This window comes from Lissotriton vulgaris, chromosome 1_1 (assembly GCF_964263255.1).
Source record: "Lissotriton vulgaris chromosome 1_1, aLisVul1.2, whole genome shotgun sequence".
In the NCBI taxonomy this organism is placed as follows: Eukaryota; Metazoa; Chordata; class Amphibia; order Caudata; family Salamandridae; genus Lissotriton; species Lissotriton vulgaris.
The window spans coordinates 1,546,125,088-1,546,137,548 of NC_141685.1; the positions used below are offsets into that span (position 1 = coordinate 1,546,125,088).

At 45.5% G+C, this 12,461-nt stretch overlaps 1 protein-coding gene across 1 annotated transcript in view; it reads right to left on the reverse strand.

Moving 5' to 3' along the window:
* The window catches only part of CEP290 (centrosomal protein 290), a 1,386,965-nt gene that overhangs the window by 1,325,388 nt on the left and 49,116 nt on the right, over positions 1 to 12,461 (reverse strand). The window contains exon 4 of the mRNA XM_086918001.1: positions 12,043 to 12,112. Within this exon, the coding sequence (XP_086774127.1) occupies positions 12,043 to 12,112 (70 nt within the window). The remainder of the gene's footprint in view (positions 1 to 12,042; positions 12,113 to 12,461) is intronic.

The following is a 12,461-nucleotide window of genomic DNA, read 5'->3' on the forward strand; positions in this document are numbered from 1 at the left end:
TAATACCCAGGCGGGGGGCGTGGCACTGGAAGGGGGCGCGGGCGGGAAGAGGAACCAGCTGGTGATGTTGCAGGAATGCTGGTCCTCGCAGTCCCGCTCGCCGCGCCTCTCACCTCCTCTGCGGCCACAAAGCGCCAGGAACAGACTTCAATCAGCCCGAGTGTCCAGGGCAAGGTAGGGATCTTCAAAGCAACTCCCGTGCGTGTAGGCAGGCTTCCCAGTCACAGAGAGACTCTCGAGCGGCACCCCGCATACCGCATAGTTCAGCAATGAGCGTTCAACACACGGAGTCACACTGCAAATCTCTCAAGCCCAGTGGTAACAGCACAAGCACTTTAGCACTTTAAGCGCAATGCCGCTACCATTTTTCTGTGTATTTAAGACCCTTGTTTGTTTCAACTAACGTCATGTGATCAAGCCTCGTTTGGGAGGTGAAACTCGTTGTGGCGGATGGCTGGTGTGATTAATAAATAAATCACCGAGAAATTGGCACGAAATCTGGGCTCACTCTCGTTATTCTTGGACAACCTGTGGAAAGAATGGCTATATAGATATATATATATATATATATATATATATATATATATAGATATATATATATATATATAAATATATATATATAAAAGAAGTCGATTCCTACGTGAAGAACCGGAGAGACACAGCGGGGAGTTCAGGAAAGGAATTTATTCAGCAGAGTGTGGCATGACGCGTTTCGACAGCAATGTCTTTCTCAAATGCCAGTTACACTTTAAAAATCTGTCCATTCGTTTTTAAGTGGAAAACGGCGTCTTGCCATTGGTGGCCATCCAGGTGGGTCAGGTTGATTGGAGGAGGTGCGTTGTAGCTGCGTCGGCAAACTACAACTCCCAGCATTCAGCAGTAATGGAAAGCCAGGTAAGATTAGTCCCCCTGAATCCACTGTTATCTCGTGGAGTGCTGGATGAATGTGGACGCTTGAAAAACGAAGAGACTGTGCTATTATTGAAGTCTTCTCCTCTCCCGATTCCCCAAACGTCTTGACCGCTGGTAACTCCTGCAACGCTGTTCCTGAAGCCAAGAATGCCGTGATCCTGACTTCTCCGTGAGGTCACGGACTGCTGGGCTGCAGCGGGAGCCTTGCTAATTAGGAGAGCGGCGAGCCGGAGTGCTTCCAATACCTTGGATAATTAGAGAGATGCCGTAGCTGCCCTTGTGCCTCCGGCCACTTTAGAAGACGGGTCTGCTCAAGCGCGCCCAGGGGCTGACGTGCAATTAGAATAAAAGAAGTCGATTCCTACGTGAAGAACCGGAGAGACACAGCGGGGAGTTAAGGAAAGGAATTTATTCAGCAGAGTGTGGCATGACGCGTTTCGACAGCAATGTCTTTCTCAAATGCCAGTTACACTTTAAAAATCTGTCCATTCGTTTTTAAGTGGAAAACGGCGTCTTGCCATTGGTGGCCATCCAGGTGGGTCAGGTTGATTGGAGGAGGTGCGTTGTAGCTGCGTCGGCAAGCTACAACTCCCAGCATTCAGCAGTAATGGAAAGCCAGGTAAGATTAGTCCCCCTGAATCCACTGTTATCTCGTGGAGTGCTGGATGAATGTGGACGCTTGAAAAACGAAGAGACTGTGCTATTATTGAAGTCTTCTCCTCTCCCGATTCCCCAAACGTCTTGACCGCTGGTAACTCCTGCAACGCTGTTCCTGAAGCCAAGAATGCAAGAATGCCGTGATCCTGACAGTCACTTGTGTATATATATATATATATATATATCTTTTTCACACAAAAAAAATATAGGTTTGACACCAGTTATAGTTAGCTGGAAATTTTACTGACATAAAACCATTGTTGTCATGAGTGATGTCACTGACCATGTCATGAGTGATGTAACATGTGACGTCATTAGAAGTGCATTGCAGGCGCGCATGTTATAGTGAGTCCAACTAACTATAACGTGGGAATTTCAATGGTTTTACGTCAGTAAAATTTCCAGCTAACTATAACTGGTGTCAAACCTATGGTTTTTTCAGTGAATTTAATAGGTTTTTTAAATGCTAATTCATAACTATATATAGGGCCTCAAACCTATGTTTTTTTCAGTGAATTTCAAAGGTTTTTTAATAGCAAATTTCTATTCCTATCAAGTATATTTTTTATAATGAATCCTATATTGTATATTTATGTAATACTATTTTTTATATGTATATATTTTTTTTTTTGCCATGGTGCGCTCCCGGTGCGCGTCCTGGTGAGCATACCGGTAAGCGCAGTCTTGCGGCGCGCCCCGGGGTGCGTACCATGAGCGCACCGGTAAGCGCAGTCTTGCGGCGCGCCCCGGGGCGCGTACCGGTGAGCGTCCATTAGCGCTATTGCCGCGAACGAAAACATCATTGTGACGTATCGCGTAGCCGCATCCGCGTGATACGGACGGCGTAAGCGCACCCGGAAGCACTCGAGCGCATACGATCGCGCTACGTAACCATCCAACGCGCTTACGCAACGCGCCCCTGGGCGCGTAGCCTAAGCGCGTCGGGTCATATGACTTAAAAATAACACTTTTTATTGGTTCAGGACAGTTTTGGTTTCCAAATGATGAAAGCCCTGGTCATGTGACCTGAAAATAACACTTTTCATTGGTTCAGGACAGTTTTTTTTCCTAATGATGAAAGCCCCCACCTTTTTTCCTCATTCTCACTTTGTACTTTGAGTGAGGAAGACCTGTTTCCAGAGCTATTGCTAATTTGTACTCTGAAATGGCTTCAGTAGCAGCAGCAGCAGGAGCATCTCAGCCACTACCACCACCAAGAGGACCACCACAACACCATATTGGTGGAGATGAAGAGGAGGAGGAGGTAGGAGGAGGAGGAGAGGACAGACGATCCTGCCAGAAGATAATACCCCATATAGGCCAAAGCAGCACATTATCTGGGAGTTTTTTTCCATCCCAAAGGACCTCAAAAAAGTAAATGCGCCAAGGGTTACTTGCCTAATCTGTGGCACTGAACTTTCAAGGGGGAACCCTAACAAAAAGTACTCTTTTGGCAATAACACCATGATTCGCCACATGCAACGCCGGCATCCTAACAACTATGCTGCGGCAGAGGTCCGAGAACTGGCCAGAAACCCTCCCCAATCTCCACCCAGCACCTCCAAAAGAAAGCAACCCACTCCATCGGGTCCAGAGACAAGGGAGATGGTTCCAACATACAACCCCAGTTTGGACAATACAAAATCAGTTGTAAAACAATTACCTATGGTGAGCAAAGCATAAAACTCATCAACCGTGATGGTGACAACAACAATTGCCCCAAAAAACCTTAATTTTTTCCTGATTTTTTTTTGCTCCAGTTGAGCCGTTTACAATTCCCTGTTTTTTGTTTCTCCCCATAAAAATAACAAAAAAATAAAAAATTGTTCATAAAAGCCAAAAAAAGTAAAAAATGTTCAAAAAAACATTAAAAAAATATAAAACAACAAAAAGAAGAAAAGAAAACAGTTCTTTTTAGAACTATCTCCAATTTATAAAAAAAGACAACATTTTTTAAAAACTCCGTCATTCTTTTTTCCCCATGGTACGCTCCCCGGTACGCTCCACGGTGCGCGTACCGGGCGCTCCCCCCCCCATCTTGTGTCTCGATCCTACCGAGACACAAGATGGCGGCCGCTCCGGACTGTTTGGAATGTTGACAGACACCCGAGAGCCAATCAGCTTTCCGCGCGCGAACTCGCGTAGCGCGCTGGTACGCGCCCCAGTGCGCGTACCGGGACGTGCTTATAGATATATATATTTTTTTAACCTAAAATACTCAAAATCCACTGAAGCACATATCTTAAAACATAGCAAAGGCACATCGGGCTACCAGTCCCTACAATTTTGCCAAGTTTGGTGCAAATCCATTCAGCCGTTCGGCTAAAAGTGAGTTTGACCGCCCTATGGAAATTAACATAGGGAAAACACGTTTTGGGACCCCCTTTTATCTTGGCCCCCGCTTGACGAATCCCCCCCAAACTTTCAAGGAAGGAGCAGGGCGGAGCGAGGCAAATTTGAGGAAAATTTCAGGCAGATTCCTCAACCGGCGCCAAAGTTATTCCCAATAGAATGTTGCAAATTCCCCATACAAAATAATCCTAACTATAACTACCTACTGGCGACCGCCAGTAGGAGATATATATATATATATATATATATATATATATATATATATAATATATATATAATAATTATATATATATCCAAACGTACAACTCGGCAAATTCCGAGCCACTTCCACGGCGGGAAGTGCGGCAGGGACGCCACTCCCAAATACACCAACACGATCCAGTAACGTGAATCAAATAACTCACTGGTGCCGCGGCCTCAATTCAAAAACGGTGTTTATGAATTGAGGCCGCGGCACCTGTGAGTTATTTGATTCACGTTAATGGATTGTGTTGGTATATATATATATATATGTGTATATATATATATATATATATATATATATATATATATATATATATATATATATATATATATATATATATATATATATATATATATACATACATATATATATATATACACATACATACACACACACACACACACACACACATATATGCACACATACACACATATATATATTAGATGTTTAAATAAAGTAAAGACTAGCATTTAAAGAACAAAATAAACTCTGAAATTTACCAACTATAGTTTAATGAGCTGAATATAACTTGCACCCCCGCCACACTTATGACTGCAAATATAATTGATTACATGACTGATGATATCAATGATAACACCAAAAGTATATACATCAAGTTTGAGGCCATCAGTGATATCAATTAACATGTAATCAGTGATGTAATTGCGAGGTCATAAGCAGTGAATGAAAGAGGTGCAAGTTAAACATAGCTTATTACAGTATAATTGATGAACACTTAATTAAAATGTCACTTTTAATTTTTTATTTTTCAAAGAACATATATGTACACAAACATTTAGATCAATGCATATTTAGTTAAAGAAAAGCTATACAGTTGTTTGTGTATATTAATACAACATTTGCAATGTGAGCTATGTTTATAACCAGCTTTCACACAAAGTAAAAGTGTTTAAAGAACTGAAGTACATCAGTTGAGGTGCTTTTTTGAGAGAAACTCACATCGAGTTATAAAAACCTCTTAACACATCTTGCAACAAGTTGTGTATTTAGCACTCACTCACGTGATTTACCTTTTCTTGTCTTTTTCTAGGGTTCTATGATGTAACTGAATGTCCTGTCTTCAGTTTAATACATTCAGGCCATACGGCAATGCCCATTTTGGTCAAGGCTCCTATGAATGTATGTTCTGGATAACAAATGTACACTGAAGCTACTGTAAACTGCTCAGGTCCATTTTGGGGCATACACAGTTCAAAGACAGTCAAGTCCATAAATGGCATTGCCTGCAATATATGCCCTATATGTACTGTGCAGAGAGCAGTGCAATTGACCATGATCTGTGCATGGTACATACGGGGCCTAGTCTGCGGTGCAATGTTATAACCCCTGTATGTACTGCAGACATGGTAACTAACATTTGGCAAGTCCTGGGTGTAGCAGGTATACACATTATATAGGGCACAAATGGCACACCCTGATTGGAGGACATTACCTTTTGCCATGTGCAGGTATGTACAGAGGACTGCTAAGGTCTTTGGCCATGCACTGTGGCAAATCTACATTGTGCCTAGTGTATACAGAGCATGGTCTGTGTCTGCCCTGTATTGTTTGCTCACAAGGAGTGCCCCGTGCACAGTTGACCCTGGGCCTACTAAATACAGGGAATATCCAGTATATAATGTTCACAGGGAATGGCCCTTCTGGTGTTTTTCAGGAGAATTTCTTCACAGACAGAAAGAGAAAAAAACAGCAACATATCAAGATGCTCAAACACTTACAACTGAAAAAGATTCAAAGGTAGGTGGTGGCTAATAAGAGTTTAAAATACCTGGCCGGTTTAGTAAGCATTGAAAAGAGGGTTCCAAAAGAGAAATCATTTTCTACACAATGAAAAATTTCCTAGTAACCATGACGGAAAGTTTCAATTCTATTAAGGACAAGGAGGCGAGGATTATGCTCAATCTTTTTTTATTTCCATAACTGAGCACTTCAGTTCTACACAAAAAAACTACAAATCACAACATTGTTGTAGTTCATAATGCACTCTCAGCCTTCCATTCAGAGGCGCTCCTGGTCCATGAGGTCGTGCTGCAGCCTATAACCTTCCTCTTTCTTGATTGAGACCAGCCAGACACCAAAGAAGTCTAGTCCGATTTGGAACCTTCAGGACCTAGGAGCAGCCAAATGAAACCATTCCTCGTACTGTGCGAAGCATACCAGGTACATAGCACATATCTAAATCATTGGATATAAAAGTCAACATAGAGACGTCAAAGAACTACACCTATCCCATACGTCGAGGGCACAACCATAACCAAGGCAGATTGATGTGAATACCTCCATACGGGTGGGTTCAGGTCTCTTTTTGAGCCATGGGCGGGAATAATCCTTGCCTCCGCATCCTTAATAGAATTGAAACTTTCTGTCATGGTAACTAGGCCATTTTTCATTCTATGGCCGGACCGGAGGCCAGGATTATTCTCGTTCAAAGCTTATCCACCACCAAAGTCGCCATACTTATGACTGGTTTAAAATAAAACCTTTTAATCATCGAGTCGGAAGACCAATCTGTGGAGTTAAGAATGTCCTCCAATCTGGCACCCAACGTAAAAGCTTTAGAAGCCATTGCTCCTCGTACTGAGTGTGCTCCAAACTGCGAGGCATTAATGCCCACCTCTTGCATCACCCATCTGATTCGAGCTATTGTTGGTGGGAAAAAAACTTTGAAAGGCTTCCTTAAGTAAATGAGTGGGCAAGACTCTTCTGTCATATTCTCATATTCTTTGAGGCATCAAACTACGCCCAATTTAGAGGCCTTGTCGGAAGCTGGGTAGGATATAACCCTGGAATCAGACTAAGTCCTGCGCGTTATATGAAATGTAACTCCCTCTGGAGTAAAGACACGGCTGGAAATGTCCAATACTTTAACGTCCGACACACTTCAACAAGATACCAAACAGAGAAGCAGGGCTAACTTAGCTGAAAGCCCCTTACGGGAGAGGTATTTATTAGGTTGCCATGACTGACACAAGTGCAGAGCTTTATAAACATCCCACAAAGCAGATTGTCTTGGCTCCGGAGGAAGTGAAAGACGGATAAAGCGCAACAGTTTGCATATCAGGGGATGTTCACCAACCGGGTTTCCTTCAACCGGAAGGTGCCCAGCTGAAATTGCCGATCTGTTGACCGTGCGGTATGCTAAGCCCTGCGTGGCCAGCGAGGCTAAGAAATTCATGATGGTCACCACTCCGCACTCCAAGGAATCGTGACCGCCCCTAACACACCAACGGTCCTACCTGGACCAAGCCGATTTGTAGCGTTTGCTAGTACTGTCTGCCCAGGCTGTTCCCAACAACGGTTGAGCCTCTGCCGAAAGGCCAGAGATTTTCCAACGATGCCCGAAATCCACCATGCCCTCAAGGGCATCTGGCCTTGCTGGACTAGAGGATTAAGATTGCCCTGAGGATCTTTCAGGAGAAAGGGATCGGGAGTAGAAGGATTGGAGAATCCCAAGAAAGTTCCAGAAGAACTGGAAACCACGCTCCAATAAGGGGTGATTAAGACGAACCTCGCTTTTTGCCGTCTGACCTGGGTCGTCAGCCGCAATATCATGGCAAACGGGGGAAAAGCATACCCCTCTTCTTTGGACCAATCCTGAAGGAAAGCATCCGTCGCTGTCACGAGGAGATCCAGCTTCCAGTTGAAGAAGCGTCGAAGTTGGTGGTCTAACCGGGACGCAAAGAGGTCCACTGAAAAGGGACCCCAGCAGTCGTGAAGGCGCGGAAATGTCGGAGGATGTAGCTGCCAGAGGCTCATGTCCGACCAACTCCTGGAGCACCAATCAGCCATGACAGTGGACTCCCCAGGGAGGTATTCCGCCGTCACTGAGATGTTGTGGACGGACAGAAAGTCCAAAAATCCTTGGCTAGGTCCACCAATGCTTTGGATTTCGTCCCTCCTAAGTGATTTATGTATTGGACGGCCGATAAGTTGTCCATCTTTAGGAGCACACTGCATCTGCTCTGCCCTTTGTCCAGCATTGTATTGCGAAGGACCCTGCCATCAATTCTAAGCAGTTGATGTGGAGCCGTTCTTAGTCTGCGGACCACTTTCCTCCGGTAAAGGAGGCCCCGCAGCGAGCCCACCAGCCGACTTGCTGCCATCGGACTCGATTTCAAAGTCTGGTTCGGAGCCGAAAATGGCTCTCCCACTCCAAGCCTTCATGTGGTTGAGCCACCTTGTCATCTCCATGTAAACTTCGTCTGTCAATGGAACTTGATCCGAATACTGGAGGCCTCTGCGAAGATGGGAAGCTTTCAGGCGTTGCAACGCTGTGTAATGGAGCGGGCCCGGGAAGATCGCTTTAATAGAGGAAATTAATAAGTCAACTAGACGCACCACTTGGCGGAGCAAGGTGGACTGGGGTGCAAGCATCCGACGAAGCTCTCTGCGATCTTGGAAATCTTGCGAGCTGGAAGACTCAGAGTGCGGGATAAAGAATCCACTACAAACCCCAGAAATGTTAGCTGCTTGGACGGGGTCAGGCTTGACTTCTTGGTGTTGATAATAAACCCCCGACTCAGGAGAAAGTCTACTGTGACTTGCAACTGCTGGGAGAGCTTGATTGGACATTGTTCTAGGAGTAGAAGTTTGTCCAAGTAAATAATGAGGTGAAACCCTCTGGCCCGTAGCGTTTCTATCAACGGCTTTAGCACCTTGGTAAAGCACCAAGGGGCCAACGATAGACCGAAAGGGAGGGAAACAAATTCGAACACTCGGTCTTTCCATATAAACTGCAGGAAGCGACAGTGGGGAGGAAAGATAGGTACCACCAAGTACGCGTCCTTCAAGTCGAAGCGGACCATCCAATCATCTGGTTGGACAAGGTCTCGTAACAGATGGATGCCCTCCATCTTGAAATGTCGGTATATCAACCATTGGTTGAACTCCTTCAAATTGATTACCGGACGCTGCCCTCCGTCCGTCTTGTCGACTACAAAAATGTTGCTTAGGAAACCTCTGGGGTAGAGGTGTGTGGGGAGCAGCGCACGTTTTTGCAACAAATCGGTCACCTCTTAGTCTATGAGGGAGGCCTGATCCTCTGCAAAAACCAGTGAACGAAGACGCACATCTTGAACTAGGGATCCGTAAATTCTATATGGAACCCTTGGACAGTTTGCAATACCCAGGCGTCTGAAGTAATAACCCTCCAGTTGTCTACGAAATATGCCAACCTTCCACCCATCATGCAAGGGGAAAGAGAAGGGAGTCTCACCGGAGTTAGGCATGTTGCCTCTAGGCCTGTTCCTCTTCCGCCGCGGTCCCTGGAACCTCGTCGAGACTGGAAGAATTCCTGTCGTCCTGCATCTTGCTGCTTCCTGCTGTTGCCTCGTTGAGGGCCTTGTATGTAGGATCGGCTGATCGAGCGCCCCCTGTCACGGCCTGCCCCCACGAAAACCTTAGGGATAAAAACGACCGCTTGATTGACGACTGCGCGAGATGGTCACGAATGTGGTCAATTCCTTTATAAAGGGCTCTCCAAACAAACTGCCCTGCGCTATAACCCCCGCCTCCGAAGAGGGGAAGTCGCCCAACTTCGGATCCACTTTGATGAGGAAGGAGCGTCTCCTCTCTGTAGAGAGGGAGCAATTTGCATTGCCTAGGAAGACTATAGAGCGTTGAGCCCAGCTACAGATTCTGTCTGCAGAGAGAGGGGTATCAGAGACTTTAGCCTCTTCCGCAAGCTCAATGACTTTAGTTAGGGGGCCTGCTATACCCAGGCGCTTGACCTGGCAAGCCCGCCCACAGCAGTCGATCCCTTTATTGGGATCGCTGATATACTTTTGTAGGAAGATGGCCATTCTAGGGTCCACCTCCGGGGTCAACGCTACCTTGCCCGGGAGGGCCAGGAGTGGACACTCCGCCTTAAGGCAAGCTCGCACCTCCTTTTTCAAGAGGTTTTCGTAAGCATCCAGCCACAAAGGTAGAAACTTTAGAAGAGGGAGTCCATTCCAATGAACGGGGGTAGACAAGGTCGTCAGGGACCAGCATGTCCAATTGTCCTTCGCTGTCTTGCGTCTCTGTGGTAAGGGCTCTGTGGGATGCCAAGGTATGGAGGGGCTGGCTTTGTCCCCTGATTCCTCCAAGGAATCCTCGTCGTCGACCGGCAAAGGGGGCAGGTCCGGAGCTACAGGAGGAGGGGGGGGGGGGGGGGGGGGAAATCACATCACTTGATCTAGCCAAAAACGCCTTTTTGTAGGCGTTCAAAGGGGCCTGAATCAACTGCTGTTGCGCTTCTGCGGGCGCTGCGCCCCAAAAGCAAATGCATACTGCATTATACGCTGCTCAAAAGGCCCCATGGCTGCGTTAACTGCTTGGTGGATAGATGCATCCACAGCATCCCAGAATTTCTTGCTCCATGTAGTCCTCCATTTAGGCAAATACAGGAACCAAGACCCTGGAGGAGAAAGAGCAACACCAACGCTTAGAGCGCTAGTAGATAACTACCTGGCAGGGGCGCAAGCGTTTTGGCGTGAAAAAGCACTAGATTAGACACACTCAGTGTGTGCTGGGCCGGAACACGCAGGGGCGACTCACCCTGATCTTTTAGAAGGGTATCAAGCGGCTGGCCCTGCCGCAAGAGTCTCTCTGAAAGCAATGTTCACCGCCCTAATTCCCACACTCACGGTGCACAGGACTAACTAACCAACATACCGTCCCGCAATGCGGGCGTAGGAGAGACTTAAGGTATGTAGGTACTGACCTGCCTAAGCAGGCGTAGTGGCTTCCAGCGTGCGAGAAGAAGAAGGCTGTGTAGAGGCGGAGAACGATCGGGGCTCTTTGATCCCGCCGTGCCTAGAGCGCCCGGGATCAACGAAACGTGGACGTGCTCCCCCTGACACCTCAGCACCATACCACACCTTCTGAGGGGCGGCAGGCCTGCAAAGAAACCGGCAATAAACCATGTAGGCAAAGCTCAACGAAAAAAAAGGAAAATACAATTTGATTATGTTAACTCAGAACATTATCAGCAAAACACGCAATGAAAGGGAGAGGCGCCGCACTATAATATTCAACGGGCGCGCGACCCCTTAAAGTGCAAATATTCAGTGAACAATCACTCGGTGATATATATACATTTAATTACCAAACTATACTCGGCCTGAAGAGCAGAGCAAAACGGTACTCAACTGTGGTGCCCAGCACGAAAGAAAGAGGAAGGTTATAGGCAGCAGCACGACCTCATGGACCAGGAGCACCTCTGATTGGAAGGCTGAGAGTGCATTATGAACTACAACAATGTTGGGACTGTAGTTTTTTTTTGCAAAGTTGAAGTGCTGAATTATGGAAATAAAGGAAGATTCAGCAGAATCCTCATGCAGCCGGAAACCAAAAAGAGAGATAATTCTCCGCACTGTCATGCAGGCGGGACCAGATGCAATCAAGATTCACTTATGTTGGACATAATCACGATCTTCAAAGAATAAACAGTGAATTAGGCATTGAGGACCAAACACAGAAGCCCTACAATATAAAGTTATTGAATACCCGACCATTACGGTTACAGATATTTACCAATAATATAATCTAGAGTGCTAACAAGCTTGTTTTTGAGAATAGGTTGGTTCTACTGTTCTACAAATCCAGTTTATTAATAAAAAGGGAATAGTGCGAATAAAACACTGCTTACTTATACATTAAAAAAAATTCTACTTGTACATCACCGACTGAAACACTGTGTAAACCTACAATTTACACAAACATACACACGTTTAAAGCAGTGAACACCGAGACGGATTCAGTTTCGCTTCCAAATCACACAGTCTAATTGCCAAGATAGTAATTTTTCCAGAAACAAAAAACGTACAATCTCCTTGAACGTAGCCAAATATTAGACCCACACACCAACTTCTTACCTATTTTGGCTTGCTCCGCTCCAGCTTTTTCAACTTCTTCCAAAGCAAGTTCTACTTCTTGGGCTTTCATCTGAAACAAATTTAAAAGACTTAAAAAAAAATAGCATAATCGAAGAGGCATGTAAGATGCCTGGCTAAGAAGTATTTCTCATTTCTACATGGACAAAATATCTGAACTGCAAAAAAATAGCAATTTTTGCTAAATAATATCCACTAAATAAACAAGTTACTTAACTTTGTTCATGCTCTTTCTGGTGGATACTCTATTTAAAAGCAGATTCCTCATATTGTGAGAATTTCCCAGGCAGGTTAATAACTGGGGCTGGTCCTTAGGCTGCAGGATATGTATCAATATAAGCAGCAGCAATGGAGGGCCTGGGGTTTAGGCTGGACACCCTGCTGTTCAATTTTGCACTCAA